Source organism: Polypterus senegalus, chromosome 4, assembly GCF_016835505.1.
Source record: "Polypterus senegalus isolate Bchr_013 chromosome 4, ASM1683550v1, whole genome shotgun sequence".
NCBI classification, from domain to species: domain Eukaryota; kingdom Metazoa; phylum Chordata; class Cladistia; order Polypteriformes; family Polypteridae; genus Polypterus; species Polypterus senegalus.
In genome coordinates, this window is record NC_053157.1 from 142,014,695 (window position 1) to 142,037,231 (window position 22,537).

The window sequence follows — 22,537 nt, forward strand, 5'->3', positions numbered from 1 at the left end:
AACCAAAATCATGACAATGAAACTACTAATGAAACTAACCTTATTTTTTCAAAAAGCCTTGTTCTTTGAGAAACAAAATGTGGACACTAAAACACATTTGTAAATTAGAGCCAACAATTAATATTACAAAATGCCTTTGAACCGTATGTGGAAACTAGATGGCACCCACTTAAAAACAGGGGTAATGTATATAATCATTAGATAAAATAAACCCGCCTGGAGTTATAGTCTAAATAGTTTTATTTAGTGGACTTAATCACTGAGCCTGCTATGACAACATCATTTATATACAGTATTCAGGTGAAGGTTGGCTTGCCTTACCAGACTGGGTATGTGCTTCTTCTGAAGTATTCCTCAAACCAACAAAAGCAAATTGGTACAATCTCCAGTATCTCTGATCTGCAACTTCAACGGAATTTCTTTTCCATCTATACATTATTTCATTTTTTGGGTATCCATCTAAAACATAAGATACATTCCCAGTATATCAATCTTCGCTAATGGATCACATCTAAATCAGCAACAAATCAGTATTTCATATGAGAAGCACTATACAACTGATATATAAAAAAAAAACAAAAAACAGGTAGTCATTAGCAAGAGCTATCTTAGTTTCACATTTAGGCCACATATAAGAGTGAACCACACACACATATAGAGCATAATGATACATTTAATGACTAAACTAAAGTGTGTGATTTACTGTATTGCACAATGTTTTGATGTGGAAAGGGACACTTTTGAGAGCTGTGAGTGATATCAAAAACTTTGCAAATCCAGTTAACTTTTTAATTTATTCTTATTAATGTTACACTTAATATGTCCCATCTACGTTTAAGATCACCTCTCATTAGTGTATAGCTCATTTACTTTACTACCAATCATTATTTTACTATAATTCTGTCATTCAAAAACATACAAAAAAGTAGCAAACATTTGGAGTTATCATGTGGAAGAAAGTATTTTAGCGTAACAAGAAGTACAAAAACTAATTTTGTGGACAATTACATAAATTCTAAAATGAAATTCCACTCTTCAGCCCTGTACATGAAAACATAAATGCACAATTTCATCCTTTCATTCCTACTCTGATGTATTGCTTGTACTGCTACTCTGATGTATTGCTTGTACTGATTAATATTGTAAGAGGGTACCTTTAATCATTATATTTTTCCAAAACAAAAAAAAAAAATGAATAAACTATATATTAGAAGTCATGATGACCCTTGTTCTATAATGCATTCTTAATTTCTAATAAAAATGTGCAGGCTTACGTTCTATTAAATTCGATTTAACATATTAACCTATTAGCATTTAAAAGATGTTGTTTGTCAGAAACACCTACAGCTTGAAAATTCCAGTGGACAGGAATGCACATCCATTGGAAAGTTATGTAGCTTAAGGTAGCACTCAGCATTAATTGTTAACCTAAAAAAAAAGAAGAAAAGATTAGCATATAAAATACAATTGCTACAGCAAGGAATCAATTATGATTCATTCAAGAGGCACATTTTACAACTCCAAAATACTACATACTAAAATGCCTTAAATATTTTGAATACTACAGCAAGTTTCTTTGGCATAAACATTATATATGCCTGTACCTTTGAAAGTTAAAATTGTTTAGGAGCAAAGAGAAGTTAGTGAAGGAACAATGCTGAAAAAAACATTAGTGTTATAGATATAATGGGTCTCATTTATCAATCTCATATAGCAAGAATTTGTTCATAAATGGTGTATGACATCATTTTTTACACAGCAAAATGTGATTCATTATTTTTTTTCATATGAGAATTTATGACTGCTGTTTCACCACACTTAATCTGATATGGGAACGCTAAATTGTTTTCTTTATTTTTACTTGTATTTCAAAATATACTACTACAGAATAATTAGTGGTAAAATACAAATTAAAAAGCATATTGAAACCTACAAAAATATATTAAATATATTTTAATTTTCTGTTACAAATTATGATTGATAAATAAATGACTCTTATATTGTTCAGCTTCTCTACTCATCAGCAAAATCGATTGCTTGCTTGCACAAATCATAGCATCATGCCATAATGGAATCAAAATGTTATTAATATACAGTAGTTGCCTAAGGTACCTTATAAAATCAGGATACATATAATATACAGTAGTAGAATATTTGACATATCCAAATTAACTATCAAAATATATATCATTCAATTAGTATGAATTTTTTTAAGCAAAGACTTGTTTCCATTACTTGGAAATGTTTACATGTTCTCTCCTTTATTACCCAAGAAAAATCAACAAAAATAACCCCTGCAAGCTTGATTATTTGCATGCATTGATATTGAAAATGCTTCCCTTGCAAATGGACTGCATATGTGAAAAAATATAAAAAATAACCTCATTCACATGTAATAATACTAGACAAACAGATTTATTTCAAAGAGTCCTCTAATTTTGCTTGTTCCATCAGGTTGTAAATAATTTTCGTGAATGTCATGGCAGAATGAGTGGCATGGTACCTGGTTCACAACGGTTTTCAACAGAGACTCTGTTGCAGAAACTATAAAGCCAAGAATTCAGGTTCATCAGCAATACTACAGTTTCAGTGTACCCTGAAATTGACTCATGTACTTTATGTGGGGTCAAATATGGCATTTCAATAATTTGATTACAATTCTATATCCAATATAAACATTTTCAATTGCAACCTTAATGATTTATTTTTCTTTTCTCTTTGTTGTTTTGTTTTTCCTTGTAATATTGTCTTTTTTTCTTTGTCTAGTCTACTGCCTTACTTCTTTCTGACAATGTACAACTACAATTCATACTGCAGATCAAGGTGTAGGTATCAAGCCCTTGCATGAAATTTCTGAGCTCTTCCTGGTTTGTACTAATTGCATTTGTATTTGCATTAATTTTAATAGCATTTTAAATTAATCAACATATGTAAATGGGGACAATGAAATTTCATTTGTAAGCATCTTCAGTAAATCTAAAGTGAACACTTTGTAGGAAGATTAATTAGAGTTAAAATGTATATTTTTAAAAATGTCTGGCTAATGAGGCTCAATAATTTTACTAATGTAGGTTTCAAAACATTATAAACATTTTTATTTATTAGCTTCTAATTATAATAAGACCATCAGCATAATATATATACAAGTATATACAAAAAAATGAATTTGCTGTGTGTAACTCCACTTGGAGATTGAAGGTTAAAATTGCCTTTACCTCAGTTGTAATCATCCCATTGATTTGGCCCCTTTTAAAATGGGAGTTTGGATTTAAAAATTCTTTCTGTTTTTAAATGCTAGTAATCATTTGTTTCGTCATTGCAAGAAAAAAAACATCAAACCAGTTGACATTCAATATCTACCAAATGAACAGACAATTGTGTTAATTACCTATAAAGAAAGAGAGATTTTAATGAAAAAACTGGAAGTCTAGACTTAAAGAATAATGGTTTTCAGCATTTCTTCAGCACTGAAACAATTGCTTGCCATTAATAGTAATGTCTTTATGGATTACTTGAAGAACAAATTATGTATTATGGGACTGTAGGATCAGCAATTAGCAAGTTATGATAAACTACATAAATGGAATTATGAACCCTACTAAGAATTAGTCAATATTTCGCTCTCATTCCAACAAGACTGATGCAAAATTAGTTTAAAATTCTTACCCAGTTCTTCTGTATTATTAATATTTTTAAGTAGTGGGAGAAATTCATTAAGCCTCTAAAGGCCAGCACAACCATTCATTTGTCTCTAAAATCTCAAATAAAATTGTGTCATGGCATCTCTAGTCAATCATTAACATCCTAATTTCTGTAAAAACATTTTGGCAGCCATTCAGCTCATTACAGTAGTTGTTGCTCAACTGCCATGCAATGATATAAATTAGCAGAAATCTTATTATTATGTAACTTTGTCAACATTATTCCATTAAATATCATTCTGCTACTGCTGGACTATAAAGTCATCTTCTTTAGTGGTTTTAATATTACTAAATAAATAACCATAAATAGTTTAAACGGATCAACATTTGCAATGATACACATTTTCATTTTCTGTTTGTGTTTCCCATAAATATTAGATCAGCATTATTTTCTGAATATATCATTATTCCTGATTCTATCTTATCCATTAGCAGATTACAGCACATCTTGACAGCAATGAGCAGAAAGAAGGCAGGAACCATTTACATAAACACATAATATCTCATTACTCACTTGTAGAATTTATTCCTGCCAGTCATGCTAACTAGCACATACTTCTGAGATGTGCGTAGAAACCAAAATACCTAAAAACAGCATACACATATAGGGGAACACTTTGCAAAATTCACACAGCCAGAAAGTAAACTGAGAATTGCACCAAAGTCCCTGTTAACTGTCGGTCCACATTGCTAATCAATGTTTCCCCAGTTTTCTGTATTTAAAATGCCCATGTTGGGCATTCATTCTGTTTTGTCTTAGTTCATCTATTGCTTTATTACAATATGGAGTCACAGTGTTTCTAATGAGATCTTTTCCATTGATTGTGAAAAAAACTCCACATTGTCAAAGTGAAAGCAAAATTGTACTCCTTCTTAATTATGATAAAAAATGAACAAAACTAATTATCTAAGTAGTTCGCCATGACACATCTAAAAAGGCTCTGGAGTCTCCACTGACTTTCAAAAGTCTGATTAACTAGTTTAAAGGGTTCATCTGGGTGCAATTATAGCATTTCATCAGTTCTGATTAAATACATCTTTGTTAACAAAGTCCTTAAGTTGATTAATACAACTCCTAATAAAAACTACATTATTAAGCCAAAGGAGCACTCAAAATAAATGTCATTTAAATAAACCAGTCAAGGAAAGGGTATAAGAATGTTTCCTAAGAATTTGGTCATCTCACAAAGCAAAATATATTACAGAAAAAAGGAGACAAACATAGGACAACTATGATCTCTAGGAAAATATTTTAAGACTCTTACCATCCTCTGAAGCATAGCAAAAGCAACTGAAAAAGGGGAGGCAGTTATAGACTTAAGGTTTGAAAGGCGTCAGTCAGAGAGGCCAATAAAAATACTTCCACGTTGAATTGAGATAATCTGTATATATGTTATTGGTAAAGCCTGAAAATTGCATAATCCTAGCATTAGCTAGGTTTATCCAGTTTCTGGCTTTACCTGTAACATATACAAAACAACAGCTTTATAGGTAGATGGCGGACAAAAACTTTTGTTGACAAAACATTACAACCACATCCATTTACTTTCACAAATGAATAAATGAATATCAGCATTAATGTATTTTTAAACAAAGAAGAAAAAATATAATTACCTTAATGTGTACAGAACTCTTCCATCATTCCAGAGCCTAAGTAGACGGTTAGGTGTTGTGATCCAATGAGCATCTGACTTTCTTGAATTCCTAAAAAAAGTGTCTGGAATCCATATCTTTCCAACCATGTTGCTATTCAGCATAAGAACCTTCATTGTACTGTTGTATTTCAATCTGCTATCATACCAAGTCTGGGCAAAGAATATGTCGATTGTGTATTCCTAAAATAAAAAAAAAAAGTTGAACATTCACCTGTTTATTTTTTTATTTATATTATTTCACAATAAATCTTTTTTCCATCTAAGTGTATGCAAATATTTACCCAATTTTCTTTTCTGTATATAATGCACAATCAAATGAAAGAAAATGCAATTTTTCATTCCATATGTTTCAGTGACATTCCATTAATCCATCTATTTTGTGAACCAGTAGTTTCTATTGTAGTCCTGTAGAATCCTGGAGCTCATCTCGATAGCACTGGGTACAAAGCTGGTATCAACCCTGAATGAGACACTAGTGTATTATAACGCAAATTTATGTACGTAATCATAATGCGGCAATTTAGATTTGCCAATTAACTTGTCACGCATGACTTTGGGATTTAGGAGACTACTGTAGGAGTCAGAGAAAGCTTAACATGTAAACCTTGTTACAGTATTGTATTGTGATATCTGCAGCTGTAAGGCACCATACCTAATTGCATTTTTGACCTCATATCCCCTATGCATCCTCACAGAGAGAAGGAAACTATGATGGCAGCAACAGAAGCAAGGACACAACCATCTCTAATTGGGACAACAGTTCATCGTAAACCACACTCTTATGCACACGCACAGACACACACACACACACAAACTCCCCCATATCTGGACACTTTTCTCTCAAATACTACATAATATTTTCATCTTTTTAGACTTGTTAAGAAACCCATGCAAATCTGGAGTTAAAATGCAATATCCATACAAGCAGTTATCAGCCTGGGAATTATAATGTCAGAGGGGCTCTGAGATAGCAGCACTTGTCACTGTTCTACAGTGCCTGCTACTTGCATTTGTTAATATATTTTTTTATATTTACTGCTCACACATTTAAACAAAGCACACTGAAATAATTAGCATTGTTTTTTACAAATTAAATACTTGCTGCTTATGCCCATTCTTAGGGAATTGTACCAGGGGTCATGTGGTTTGTGGTCCGCTTTCTTATACACTAGGCCATACTTTCTGGCCAAACACAGCTAAGTGTGCTGGGCAACCTCTGCATTTTTATAAGTTGAAACAGAACAGTTTAAATATTAAAACATTTTTACATTATACATTTAAATTGGTTTATTTTGAACATCAACGCAATTTCGGGAAAACAAGGTTTATCATCTTTATACTGTGCATTTTAAGTATTTGTTTTCATTTAAAGTTTCCTTGTAACTGGACATTGATGCCTTGCACTGAATATTGAAATGCTGTAAAACTGAACAATGCTTCATGTTTAGTCAAATTCAAATACATGCAATTCGTCTTTTATAAACATTTAAAACACATTGGTACAAAAACATTTTCTCAAAGCAGAAATTTGCAAAAAGTCATTCCTACGGTATACCTGGAACAACAACAACAAACATGATTTATACTTAAGAAAGATACTTAAGGAAATAAACAAAACTTAATGTTTCACTGGGATTAATTTATTTTAGCCCTAAAGGCTTTGTGTTGCTTTCCAGTTGGCAGACCCATCTTCAGTTAAGTACATTTCAAAGGCTGGGTTGTGTCTGTTTAATATGTATTAGTTTTCACTTTTACCTTCATTTGGAAGGTGTTACTTCTGGTAAATGTTAGGTCAATACGAGGAATGATGAGATGGAAGAGAAGATTTTATTTGTTGAAGAAGGACTTATTTCCTCAAAAGACTGCCAAAACTTTGCACTGGCTTTGTGAATTTTGTTCTGAGGAGGTGCTTTCTAAATGCAAGTTGTGTTCTGAAAGGGTAATTTTAATTGTTTTGAAAGAGGATCATCTAGCTTTTGACACCCACATTAAACATCTCTGTAAGTCATCTTTTCACCATCTCAGGAACATTGCTAAACTCCGTCCAACAATTACCCTGCCAGATGCAGAGAGGCTTGTCCATGCCTTTGTCTCGTCCAGGCTGGATTACTGTAATGCGCTCCTCATTGGGATTCCTGGCAAGAGTATCCAGAGACTCCAGTACATTCAGCACAGCGCTGCCAGGATCCTGATGAGGGTGCGAAAGCATGACCACATCACTCCTATCTTGAAAACCCTTCACTGGCTCCCTGTACCACTTAGAATTGAGTACAAGGTTTCCCTCCTTACCCATCAGTGCATTTATGGATCTGCTCCCCTGTATTTACAGGAACTCCTTATCCCTCATACCTCCTCACGCACCCTCCGCTCTGTGCATATCAACACTCTTCAAGTTCCCAGAGCTAAACTTAGCAGTATGGGTTATAGAGCCTTTTCTTCGATGGCGCCAAGGCTGTGGAATTCCCTCCCCGACTACTTGAGAGCCCCACAGTCGATTGATGCCTTCAAACGAAACCTAAAAACTTATCTTTTAAGAAAGGCTTTTTGTTAAATTATTTCTATAGATTTTTTTTGTTTGTTAATTTTATTCTTTTTTGTAGCACTTTGAGATTATTAAATATAAAGCGCGATATAAATAAAATCTATTATTATTATTTATTATTATTATAGTATTTGGAAAAGGAAGACAGATTTTACAAGAAAGGTAAATCAAAAATGTACAATAGGTGGTGTACAGGAGATAATTTAAAATGTTCAGGTAAGAGGCCTTTTGACTTCTTAGTCTGAAGTCTTGCCAATGAACACAAAGGCAGTGCATACTGGAGAAGCTGGAATGCTTAAGTAGGACTTAAGTGTTTTCTTTTTATTGTTATTTTATGCTTTTGCTTACTTAGCTGGGAACTTCTGAAAACTGGACTTGAACCCTCTGATGGTACCAATGACAAAAGAATTTTCATGTGCTGTGAGAAATTGTAAAACATAATGTCAGCACACTCTGCTCCCAGTGTACTGGATGGGTGAGTAAACGGAAGAGCTGATACCGAAGGGACCCAACATTCCTCACCCCATTCTCAGCTGCTGTTTTATGAACTTTGAAAGAGTCCTCTGTCACTTACTTGCTTACTTGAGAACACATAACCAACCAGAATAGAAGACACCTAGGACTGGCATAGTCAGTATCGTGTTACTAATTCTGCTTAAACTGAATGAAAAGTTAAAGACACCAGGGTGTATGAATCTGTGTATCCCCTAATATACATTGTTATCAGTTTTAATGCAAACAAATATAATTTACAAGTAAAAGATTAGAAGTCCACGCCCTAATGTCTGATTATTATAATCATGGGATACACTGTCTATTGCTTGTCTAATTGTGGTTCCCTAAGGTTTTAAGGGGACACCTTTGAGAAGCCCTCTGTTGGTGGAAAAATTAGATTAAGTAAAGGTTTGGAAATAAAAGACACTCTCAGTCAGCAAGCAGCCTTCCATTATAGGTCTCTAGAGTTGAATACACTGGTATAATATGGATAAAAAACAGGTAAGATGTCAGAGCTAACAGTTGTATAGCTGGTTTTGACATTTCTTCCTATCTGCTATTAAGAAAGAAACCTGAGGTTAGTTGGTATTTTTCATGTTAAGTGATCTGATAATGTCATAAAGCATGTGATTATAATAATAAAAACAGAAAGTTAACATTATCTTGTGAAGTAAATTACTGTTTGAGTTTTTCATGCAGTGTGCATTGTAACAGATGTGCACCCTCCTTGGCACCTCTTCCTTCCAACATAACACCAGCCAAGTCAAATCTCTGAAAAATGGGTGTTTATTATGAAAATATAATGCATATTAAGAGAAGCAACACTAAAAAAACACTAAGTGAAAAAGAAAAGAGAAAAGGATCAAAACCCCGCTATCCATTTACTTCAATTATAAGCTACCTTTGTCTGTCAGATGGGCTCACTGTCACACTTCCAGAGGACCACACTAAAGTTCTTTCTTTCTCTTTCATGTCTGTTTCTCACTCTCAAGATTCACTTTTCCCCGTTTCCTTTATCAGCCCCCAATATTCCTGCAACCCTGAACCCTTTGTAACCCCAAGGGTTGTTCTTTCAGGTGACCTCCCAAACATTATGTCAAGCAAATAATGGCTCATTGCACTCACAAAGGCAGTGTGGCATCCCATACACCAGGTTGTCAGGAGGCAAGAACAAGCTGGAGGTAACCTACCTACTGTATGTGCCAGAATTAAGTTGCACATCAGTAAAATAGGCATGCCAAAGTGTAGCTGAAATGTTTATTAGACAAATCAATCATCCACATTAACCAAACAAGGAGCAGGCAGGACCATGATTAATAGAAAGTCAAACAGAAACAGTAAAGGTACAGAATAATGAAGTTAAAGGCAGAATTTTAATAATGGGCAAAACCCCAAAATCCAAAATGACATAAAAAAATCAGACAATTAATTTAGAAGACAAATCCAAAAAAGGTCAAAATCAAACATGACATTAGTGCAAACTTCTCCTCTGAGTTTTCAGTTTCATATGCCTTGACCCAATCAGGTACATTTGTAGATAAAAGAAATCAAGACCAGGTATGAGAAATACAGATTCAAGTGAATTCTGCATTAAACATGATGAAACAAAAGATTTTTCCAAAGTGAAAAATGCAAATATTATCCTTAGACTCTTCAGAAATCCTGCATCAGTTGGATAGGCATATGTATATGGTGGTTGGTTATTATTATGGGTGTTTTGTACATGGCTGGGTATAAGGCAGTTACTTTCTTGGACTGTCAGTATTCTTTGGCTCCTCGTATGTTTATGGAAACTTTTTTCTTCTTTCCTTTTATGCTACACAAGTTCCTAGCGGCTTTCTAATCTGTGTTTATGTAATTCTCTAACCAGACTCTAGTCTCAGAATGTGGCCTGGTTATTTATTATTACATTTCTATATTTCATCTCTTTATGTTCCCTCAAGGTCTTATTACTTGAGTTTTTTCCATCTTCCACTATATTCATATTTAACATCCGTCTCATCTGCTCCTTTCTTTCTTCCAGAATATTACCTTATGTGTAGCAAACATTGCAAATGCATGTACCAAACTCTAAAGTTCTGAGTTAATGATCTTCTTTTCAAGCTATCAATTTATATGTCCTATTAAAGCCACTCTTTACGCATCAGATGTAACTTTTTACTTTTGTTGTTTTTTTCTCTGAATGTGATTTTCCAACCACCCTTAGTTTGACTTCAGCAAAGCTATTTAATAAAATTTTCCCTGTTGATGATTATTTGGACATTTGTAAAGGTTACATTATTTCCTGCATCCATTTTACTACAGTTTCCAGTAGCTTTTGCCTTCAAGCCATTCTTCTTTGCAGCACATTTATTGGATTTACTTGTCTTACATTCTTTGTCTGATGGCTGGTACAATGGTTTCACTTCATTATCTACATCATCTTCTTCATTATTATATCCAAGTACATGAAGACCAGCAATGGTAAATATAAACACCAGATTTCATTAGAATGTTAGAACAATCTACAAGCCATTTAGCCAAATAAAGTTCACCAGTCCTATTCAAAAGTCTAGTTCTGAAATTCCCTAAAGTCCTACTGTCTACCACAATATCTGATAGCTTATTCCATGTGTTTGTGATTCCCTGTGTAAAGAAAAACTTCCAAATGTCTACTGTACTAATTCCCTTTATAATTTTTAACACTTCAGTCATGTCACCTCTTACTCTTGTTTTCCTTAAACTGAAAAGGCTCAGCTCTTTTAATCTTTTCACATAATTCATGTCCTGTAGCCCTGGAATCAGCCTAGTCACTCTTCTCTGAACTTTCTCCAGCACTGCTATGTCCATTTTGTAGCCTGGAGACCAAAATTGTATATAGTACTCCAGATGAGGCCTCACCAGTGCATTATAAAGCTTGAACATAACCTCCTTGGACTTGTACTCTACACATCAGAGTGCTATATAACTTAACATTCTTTTAGGCTTTGTAATGGCTTCTGAACACTGTCTGGCAGTTGAAAGTGTCGAGTCCACTATGACTCCTAAGTCCTTCTCATAATGTGCACTTTCAAGTTTCAGAAACCCCCACTGTGTATTCAACTCTAACATTTTTATTTCCTACATTTAATATATTTATTTACATTAAATTTCACCTGCCACAAATTCGCTCAGGCCTGTGTGCTGATTCAGCAGAATCTAGATTATCTGCTAATCCACCTATCTTGGTATCATCTGCAAACTTAACCAGCTTATTACTTATTTTTCTATTCAAATCATTTATATATATTAAAAACAGCAGCGGCCCTAGCATTGAACATTGTGGAACACCACTCTTAATATCAGCCAATTCTTTCAGATTCCCTCTGCTTCCTGTGTCTGAGCCAATTTACAAACAGCACCCTGAACTTCCATTTCTTTTAGTATGATGCCCAACCTCTCAGGTGGCACCATATCAAATGCTTTCTGAAAGTCATGATTATACCAGTTTCATGTTCTTTTTTCTGTTTGAAATAATTAATTTTATTTGTGTAATGTATGAACAGCTTCTCACTGATCTCTACTCTGTTCTTTCATAATTCTCATTACAGGAAATTCTTCTCTTTGTTCATAACTTTTTTTTTTATTTAAATAGTGCTTTACTGATGAAAAGGCTTGTTTCCTCTATAAACCTATGATTAGTAGTATTTTTGATGATTTGAAACTGATCTTAATGTGAACATTCAATGACCTTTGCTTTTTATTCGTGCTTCTCTATTGTTGAATTTGTAAAGTCTCTTTTAGGTTACTATTTGTTGCTGACTACATACAGCTCACCTACATTTTTCTTTTGTACTATCAAAGCACATTTATACTTTATACTGGAATACTGGATACTTCTACTACACTAATTTATAGTATTTTTATTCTTCTCTGCTCTAAACTTCTAGTATGCCTGTTCCTTTCTTATTAATTCAGATTTTTTCATCTATTCCAATTCTAACTTGTATTCTAGTTTTGCAATTCTTATTCCTATAAGCCTTTGATGCATTCCTTCCACCTCCCTTTAATCTCTTCAACGTTCCTTAGCAACACTCAATTTTCCTTTTTAATAGGCTTGCAGTTGTGCCATCCATTTAGTTGTTTCATGTGAGTTCCTTTATATGATCATGCATCTCTTTTACGTTTTTCACTAATTACTCAAAGGTTAGCACATTCTGTTTTCCAAAAGCTATCAAAAATTTTCTGTGCTCTATTCAAAATAGTATGTTAGCAGTACTTCTTAATGTATTCTTAGTTTAATCGCTTTTCTTTCATTTTCTATATTTATTTTCCAAACTATCTTCCTTGTTATCAATGGTTTCCTTATTAAACTCTTTCAGATATTGTTGTTGCTTCACTGCTTTTTTTTCTGCCTGATGCACTCACCTACCATTATCCTGTGTCTGTATGTTCTGTGTCAATGCTCTTCTCTTTTTAAAAAGAAGAAAAAACATTTCTAGTGCTTTCTCTACATTCTCCATGGATTTCATTTAAAGCAGTTAGTATTTTGTCATCCCTCTCTCTTCATATCAGTAGGATATAAACTCATTCACACCTTTACACAATAAAATATGACAATAGATGCATATTTTTATAGACACTTTATAACACCAGAGGTTTTCCAAGTGTGGCTTCTATACTTGTTGTTTATGTCACAACTGTGAGGGGCAAACCAGCATCATATCCAAGATGGACGCCACTCCCTTGCCTGGTCAGGCGGCCATCCTAGTGTAAGAACAGTGACGGAGCTGTGATATTCCCCATTTGTGCCATGACATGGACCTGAAGTGACACTGCTGTATCTATTTCACCAGGGCTAGAGTCTATGCGGCCACGGAGGAACACAGTGGCTGGGCTTGGGAGGCTAGAAGGACAAGACAGTGCGTGACCATCTGCCATGGGCAGAGTGTCCCTCCATACACTTGGTGGCAGCATCCTGTCTGCCAAGCCCCAGTATGGATGCCCACAGGGTAACATGTGATTTATAGTCAATTCCCAAGGGCTGTCAATGCACTATGACTTATGTGGTCTGGCCTGACCTGGAACTGCTTCCCAGAGGCAACAGGTTGTGCAACGGAGTCCTCCACTGGGCCTTGGGAGTTGGAATTGGAAGAGAAGACAAAGAACACTCACATGGGTGGAGTGAAGGAGATTGCAGAGAACAAAAGGCTGAAAAAAAGTTCCATGCTGTACTATATTGTCTGGTGTTGGAACACTTTTTGGCAATATGGGGAATAAATTTGTACAAGGTACACTGTAGTTGTTAAATAAAAGAACTGGATTTGAAGCGAGCACTGTGTCTGTGGTAGTTGAGTCTTGGTGGAGAGGGGATGGGTTGAGGTGCTGGTACACCCCCTAGTATTCTCACCATCTTCTCACATGTCAGGGATACTCAAACCCTCTTCAACAGATTCCAGTGAGAAGGAAGTTACAGTATTTTAAACATTTAAGGTTTGTATTAGTATGGAGTATGGGATTAACTTGAGCCAGTATTTCACATTAGAACCTAAATTACTCTATGAGGTACAGTCCACTAGCAATGAAGTTACTAAAGTACTGTTGCAACCATCATAGGTGCCAGGTTAGCATATTTAATGGGGTTGTGCTACATAAGCATAGTGTTCATACAATCAAGCTTACCACTTTCTTTCTCTCTGATTTGCAAGCCTCCTTGCAGAAACAAGAACTTTGGTAGGCTGCCTCTTTGCCTGAATCTGTACTTTCTCCAGTATTATTGGGGTCTATCTGAGTTGTCCTGATGAAAGTGCCTTACAGCCTCACGACAGACTTATCCACATTTTCATCAATTTTCCCCTTGTGTTGTTTGTCATCTTTTTTTAAATAAGTTCTCATTAACAAAACGTCACAACCTAATTATGCCAAAATATGGTGGCATCACAGTGTGCAGTATGTCAATCACAAGACACTGCATGATTCAATGCATTATAAAAGAATTCTTGATGGATCTCTATTTCTGGGTTACATAAATTAGTTTTTACTAAATGTCACTACTTGCTGCTATTAATATAAAATTATAATTAATCTTGAAAAATAATATGTTGAATTTAATTCTGTTATTTTTCTGTGCTACCCGTCTAAGACAGACTGCAATCTAAATAATCTAAGTGGACCTCAGTGTTAAAGTTTTCGGTCCATAATGCAGTGCATATGTCTGTTATATGCTATTTGGTATGGGTAAGGTGGATTATTACAATACAATAATAAATAGAGGCGCCAAGTGGTAAATTCCTGCATGTGTCATCACATTTTACATTATTGTGTAGAGTCCAGAAGAAAAATAAAAATGTGCCTATATTGTAGTATTTTTTTTAATAAATTACCATGATTTTCAAAAAGTTGCCCCAGTTATTCATGCATTTTACTGCACTGTTCTCATGGATTTTGAACACTTTGGCAAACATGGTTAATCCAAAAAACCAAAAACAAACATAACAAAACTGCACCATAAAACAGATTCAGATAAGAGATTGCTTTTCAAACTTCAACTCCATCTTTACACCTATCACAATCATACATTTTCTATCTAAATTGTATCTGGTAATAATCTGCATATTCAAATGCACCTCCAGGGTCAACATAATGAAAGATCAGAGATTGCATTGGACTTTCACTGACTGCCCCACCCATACAGTGTATGATGAAGCGTTGCTATTTGTTTCTCACCATCTTGCTATGCCATTTGGTTGACCTGATCACAAGTGAATGTACCTTTCTTCTTTAAATGCAGTCAATTTCTATCAGATTGTGGCAGAAAAAAAGAGTGGCTCTGAGCTTTAGTTAGGTGTTTGCATGATCTGATTGATGGGAATGATACAAGCTTTGTTAGGTGAAATAAGTTCCATTTGTGTGTATGTGTGGATTGCTTTAGTCACTTATTATATAACTTTCTACTTTGTGTGTTTTGTTATATTTTTATCACTATTGTTTTCCAAAAAATAATTTCATTTAATTGGTGTCCATTGTTTCTGAAGTCTATTACTCTGAAGATGCACTTTATTTGTTTATCATTGTGGTCACATTGTACTCTCCTTTAATGTAAAATGTTTTGTAATGTACAATAACTGACCCTGCGCTCTGAGCTAAACAAATATGTGATAAATATATTTCATTGTACCTGTACAATGACAATAAAGTTGAATCATCATCATCATTATGTGCATATTGACCTAGTTTATTCAAAAGTCCATATAAAAGTCTGATTATTTAGTTGTGCACATTGATGCAGAATTGTTCAAGTGAGGATATCACAGTGTATGTGAGAATTAGTTTTTTCTCACCCCGTTATACAAAAGACTAAACAGACAGGTTAGCATGCATAAGACTAGCAGACCGCTCTTATCCTTCCAGCCGAAATGAAAGATTTTTTCCGCTACGACAAAGCATTTTTAAAAGTAATGTAACAATAGAACATGAATTGAATTTTGTGGGGGCTCCAGCTGTAGGGTGAAGGTGTGGAAATGGACCCTTTTTTTCTTTAGGAACTATAATTTAAATATAGTGAGCAAGTGCAGTGCAAAGCGGGCAGTTCAGGGCATTGATGAACTTCAGAGAAAATTCTTGATAAATAAATCTGATTAATTTTGTTTTGTTGTTTTTTTCCACCTTTGTCTTTTAACCAAGGTTAAGCCTTTTAATACCACCTAAGGTACTTGAGAGTTACTCATGCTTTTATTTTTTCTCAGCTTGATTACTGCAACTAGTTGTAAATCCCTGGTATACAGGTTGCAGTAGGTCCAAAATGCTGCTGCTCGTTTTTTTGTTGGGGCATGAAAGTTTGTCTCTGTATCCCCAATTTTGGTTTTGATACTCTGGTTGCCAGTTAGTTTTAGAATTGATCTTAAAATTATGCTGCTGGTTTTGAAATCTTTACATGGGCATGCTCCCACCTGTTTATATGAATTGTGTGTTTTACATCACCCATCCAGACAGCTTGGTTCTGCCAGTCAGCTGTCTCTTATGGTCCCATTGTACTATGTAAAACTATATGTGACAGGAGTTTTGCAGCCACTGTACCATGTTTGTGGAATTCATTTCCTAACTACATTAAGCTAAACTTAGCTTTTTGTGATCTTCAGTGATACTGGTAATCCTATCTTCTTTCTCATTGGTTTTCACTTTATTGTTGGTTGTATTATATTTTATGTATTTTATGTTCTATGTAAAGCACTTTAGCTACAGCATTAATGATGTTGCATTAAAAGTGCTCCATAAATAAGCTGACATTGACATTAAATTATATATAAAGTTATTTTACTAATATAAAAACTGAGTTTTCTAATGAGTCATTGCAAAACAAACATGTAGTACATATGCACAGTAGCTTGTACGGCATATGCATGATATGATAACTGGACCACTGTGTTGTTTTTCCCCGTTTCCCCACTTCTTATTTGTATCAATTTTCTTCGGTGGGTTTAGGATTAGCAGCGCGTCTTTCTGCGCTGCAGTCAGCTCACCTCTTTTAGGTGTGTGCATGAGTTGCGCGCGTTTACAGTAAATGCTTGTCTTAACCACACATATGCGTATCTATCAATCAGAGTAACAAGATTTTGTTTTATAAAAGAAGAGGACCAGTGGCAGGGATATAAGCTACATGACAAGCGCCTTAATACACATTGGATCCTTATTAATTTTTCTAATCAAACAATTCAGTCATATATACATGACTAAACATATACATATATTCAACTACCTTTCAAGGACTTACAGGGTTGATAATTCTCTTACATAATAAAAAAGGAAGAACACAAAAACATACTATTTTTTAGCATACTGACGATTTCTGAAGTAGAAATACAGACCGCTGCATGCATTATATATAGGAGAAGTCCTCATTATTTTTAAAAATAACATGTCTTTTGGAACTTTTCGAAATATAGAAACAAATGTCACCAAGTGGTTCTGTACCAGTGTAAAGTTAGCTTGACATGTATAGAATACTACTTGTGAATTTTGTGACAGCCCTTACATTTTTTGTAAGTGATACTGACCAAGGTAAAGTTAGCTTGACACTTGACTTTCGCTTGCCATTCGGACTTTGAGGCTTATTCTGACTGAATAAAAATGAAGCCTCAAAGTCCAAATGTCAAAAGAATGTCGAATGTCAAGCTAACTTTAGTTTGGTGTAGTATGTCACTTCTGCAGAGGATCTTTATCTCTTTAAAGTGTCTATAAAGCAAACATGGACTTTGAGTCACATATTCTTTCAGCTTTCCTGATTGCACATTTGGCTTTCTACTAGTTATGTCTTCATTGAAAACACTGGGTATTATTATTGTGACGATCTGCTAAATAAACCATGATGATGAAACCATCATGATGCACCAACATTGATGGACTGAAAGCCAGAAGTCTACGTGACCATCATCATCAGGTCCTTCCATAAAAACCCTAAATACAAAGAGGACTGTTTGATTTATGTTAGGTAGATTGCCCAGAGGGGACTGGGCGGTCTCGTGGTCTGGAACCCCCACAGATTTTTTTTTCTCCAGCCTTTGGAGTTTTTTTTTTGTTTTGTTTTTTCTGTCCTCCCTGGCCATCGGACCTTACTTATTCTATGTTAATTAATGTGGACTTATGTTTATTTTTTATTGTGCCTTCTAATTTTCTATTCAATTTGTAAAGTACTTTGAGCTACATTTTTTTGTATGAAAATGTGCTATATAAATAAATGTCGATTGATTGATTGATTCCAGGTGAGTTCACAAGTGCCATCTTTCTTTTATTTTGGAGTACTGTGATATAAATGGTATACTACATCTGCTGGTTTTCTATATCATGAAGACACCTCCAAAATAATAAAACAGGTATGCCTTTGGCCTGTCATTCTCTTACCTGCTCTTTAACTGCTTGCTCTATTGCTACCACTGCTGTCTTCCTACCTAAATCGTATTCTTCTTGATCACCAACCATGCACTCCTTGTTTGGTGCAATAGCACTGTTATTTACTCCTAACTCCTATAACTAGGGATGGGGTGATCGATAATACAGTAATAGATACTTCGATGCCCAAGCTGTACTCATATGGTATGCAGTACCATTAAAAACATTGATTACTACTTTTTCCTCTAAGAAAGAACAGCAAGTTTATTGCAAAGACATATAATGTACGAACACACTTTCCACTCACACGTACTGAACTGAGTAGACGTACTGAGATGCAAGATGGCTATAAACCCATGCCCCTCAGACAAACACAGATTGTGAACGACAATGGCTAACCAAAAATATATATAAGGTGCTACTCTTTAGACTGAAGAAAATGCAGCCTGATGCAATGTTTGTGTGAAGAAGGATCACATTGGCAAAACAAACATTCTATTTAGACATTTAAAAAACACACATCCTGCAGAAAGACATAGAAAACATCAAAAAAATGCAAATGTGAAGCACAGCAATGTAGCTGCAACCAATGCCAGATGAGGGATGTTGCAGGTAAGTTTTATAAAAGGAACAAGATGTTATCCAGGTAGCTCAGCTACACACAGGGTTATGAAGATAGGGGTTCATTGAAGATTTTTTTAGTTGAGTTTAACATTTTGCTGTTTACTTCACATTAATATCTATTAATGTAAAACCCACTGTTAGCATAATGCAGGGGGCATAATGGTGTAAAGCAAAAAAAGGTCAAGAGAATAGACAATTACCCCTTGAGGATTAATACAGTGCACCAAATACAAAAAATAACTGTCAGAGCTTTTTGTCACATGTTCTGTCTTTTTTCTCCTAAGTAAAATGCAGTGAACATTATAGCCAATGTCCATAAATAGGCATGTTAAATAGTAACACTTTGCAAAATACATTGTTGTCTATGCCTAATTTGAAGATGAAAATGTAAATAAAAATAATATTAATTATTTTGCAACTTTATTAGGCTTAACTGTAATTGCATTAATAACAACATCTAGTGTAAAAAGGTCAGTTTATTACTTAATTTTGTATTGTTAAAATTGTAGTATGGTCTTATTTCCTTCCACAATCCAAAGACATGCAGGTTAAGTAGACTGACAAAGCCTAATTGGCCTCTGATATGTGTGTGTGTACGTGGGCATGTGTGTGTGTGTGTGTGTGTGTGTATGTTCACCCTGTGATGAGCTGTTACCCTGTCCAGGGATTTTTCTTGCCTTACATCTGAGGAAGCAAATAGGATTAAGCGTAAAAATGTCAACATTACTTTAGTTCAAATTTGAATCATAATTAAATATAAAGCTAATATGACAAGATCTTTCTTGATAAAACAGAAGGGCAGAATATAACAGAAAATGTAAATGTAGGAATATTATTTTTTTGTAAATATTACTGTTTTAAGAGGATCAGTTTAAGTACTTTTATAATATGAGTTCCTGATTTATATGCATTAAGCAAATTACCAATATTTAATGAAAAAACAAAAATTCATATTATGTTTATTATGTCTGTGTTCATTCTTATAATAAAAGTAGATAGATAGATAGATAGATAGATAGATAGATAGATAGATAGATAGATAGATACTTTATTAATCCCAAGGGGAAATTCACATACTCCAGCAGCAGCATACAGATAAAACAAAATATTAAATTAAAAACTGATAAAAATGCAGGTAAAACAGACAATGACTTTGTATAATGTTAACGTTTACCTCCCCGGGTGGAACTGAAGAGTTGCATAGTGTGGGGGGAGGAACGATCTCCTCAGTCTGTCAGTGGAGCAGGACAGTGACAGCAGTCTGTCGCTGAAGCTGCTCCTCTGTCTGGAGATGATACTGTTCAGTTGATGCAGTGGATTCTCCATGATTGACAGGAGCCTGCTCAGTGCCCGTCATTCTGCCACGGATGTCAAACTGTCCAGCTCCAGGCCTGCAATAGAGCCTGCCTTCTTCACCAGTTTGTCCAGGCGTGAGGCGTCTTTCTTCTTTATGCTGCCTCCTAGGCACACCACCAAGTAGAAGAGGGCACTCGCCACAACCGTCTGATAGAATATCTGCAGCATCTTATTGCAGATGTTGAAGGACGCCAGTATTCTAAGGAAGTATAGTTGGCTCTGTTCTCTCTTGCACAGTATTGGTGGTCCAGTCCAATTTATCATCCAGCTGCACTCCCAGGTATTTATAAGTCTGCACCCTCTGCACACAGTCACCTCTGATGATCACAGGGTCCGGGAGGGGTCTCCTAAAATCCACCACCAGCTCCTTGGTTTTGCTGGTGTTCAGGTGTAAGTGGTTTGAGTCGCACCATTTAACAAAGTTCTTGGTTAGGTTCCTATACTCCTCCTCCTGCCCACTCCTGATGCAGCCCACGATAGCAGTGTCGTCAGGGAAATAAATGTGTTATGGTGATTTTGATTTGTGGTCTTGAATTTGAACTCTGTTCCAATGTGCACCTAGTATATTCACATGCTCTCCCGTCAAGTTTTTTATGAATCTTATGATGTTTGTTTTGGCCTTCTTTTTGTGTGTATGCAATTTCTGTAAATCTGACCCTTAGAGCCAATGGTAACCAACGTTTATTTATTACATTTTCACATAAACTGAACACATTTTGGTTCCAAATAAAATTTCAGAACAAAAGTTCTGTACTGGTTAACCACCAAAGCAAAACAAATCTTTCATTTATTTTTAACCTTTTCATATTATGCAGAGCTTTGCTGCTGCCAGGCTGTCTTTACACTTCCTATGGGACCAGACATATTGCTGGCTTCATAGTTTGTGCACTCTAGCTTGAAAGACACATGTGAGTGCAGCAGCTGTCAGTTGAATGTAACAAGTAGCAATTCTTTTCTTTGCCCCCATGTACAGCTGTATTGACTCTTTTGACCAGCAATCCTTCTATTTTTCATCTAGCTTTCCAAGTAACTGTAGTAGTAAGATTCCTTTGATGTAATTTATGTTTCTTTTCTCCATTATTTCATAACTTTGAATTTTTTTGCTATTAGGTTTAATGTATTCTGTGTATGTTGATTGCTTATAAGTATCTTAGTGAAACATGAAGACTAATCTATATAATAAACCATTAAGAGGTGTAACCTGAAGACCGCATTCTCTGAAACATGCAGAAAAGTGTCAGAATCTGAATTACATTATTAATAAATTAATTAATAAAGCAAAAATATGCTGAAACAGGACTCTTTTGACATCTGTGTATCATCTACCAGCAACAGTTACAAATTACAATAGGTCAGTAAAAAACATGACGAAAAGAAGTTGGGCAGAGACTAGGACTGCCAAATCATACATAAATTAGAGTACAAATATTCAAATTCATTTGTAAATAGATTAATATTTTTCATTATTAATATCTTTTTATTTTTTGCTTGTGGTGCATCTGAAAAGTGTACTGACGTAGCCTTCAAACAAATATAATATAGCCATTCACAAAAATAGTGGCACGAGGACACTTCACATACCTGTAATACATTTATGAAACCCAGACGAAATCACTACTGATGAGCTAAATAACTTAAGGACATTCAAGCTTCTATGTGGCTTTTTGGTCCTTGGGCCTAGAAGATGTAAAGTCGCTGCCCATCTTTCTTTTATATAATTTGAGGCATTGAGATTTTGTTCATGTCTCAGAAACAAAGTAAGCGAATGTATTAACTGTTATATTGCAATGATCTTTAGGTGTTTCCTCACCATTATAATTTTTTATTTAATAATTTACAGAAAGGAAGTGGTGGCAATAGTTAAAGTAAAAAATAAAATGGAGGTGGATGGTTGATAGAGTGTGTGGATCTGATTAGATGTTTTGTATTATGGGGCACTGGGAGAAAGTTTTCAAAGAATAAAATAAAGTATTAAACTAAATAGTATCCCATTTACCCCTTTACAGATTAATCAAAACATAATACAGATTATATATTTTGTTATTTTTCATTACACCTTTTGTTTTAAGAATTATTTGTCAAGCCAGCAACCTAAATAACAGTGTAAGCTGAGGTAAGTAAATGTACTTTACTAACAATGAAAATGTTCTTTAAAGTTACTATTTTAAATCTATTTTAATAATTACTCCATTCTCCTATTGGTAAACCTTCCTTGCTCTTCATTAATCTCTCCAGCATTTCCTAGGTTAGTCCTGAGGTCTGTGTTTTTCCTGGGGGACTTTTAGAAGGCATCCTAATCAGATGCCTAAACCACCTCAACT

General features: G+C 34.7%; 1 protein-coding gene across 1 annotated transcript in view; it reads right to left on the reverse strand.

The window, feature by feature from the left end:
• Positions 1-22,537, reverse strand: part of gabrg1 (gamma-aminobutyric acid type A receptor subunit gamma1) — a 66,836-nt gene that overhangs the window by 9,199 nt on the left and 35,100 nt on the right. The window contains exons 4-6 of the mRNA XM_039751380.1: positions 5,316-5,536; positions 1,346-1,428; positions 322-459 (exon numbers count right to left, since the gene is read on the reverse strand). Coding sequence (XP_039607314.1) covers positions 322-459; positions 1,346-1,428; positions 5,316-5,536 — 442 coding nt within the window. The remainder of the gene's footprint in view (positions 1-321; positions 460-1,345; positions 1,429-5,315; positions 5,537-22,537) is intronic.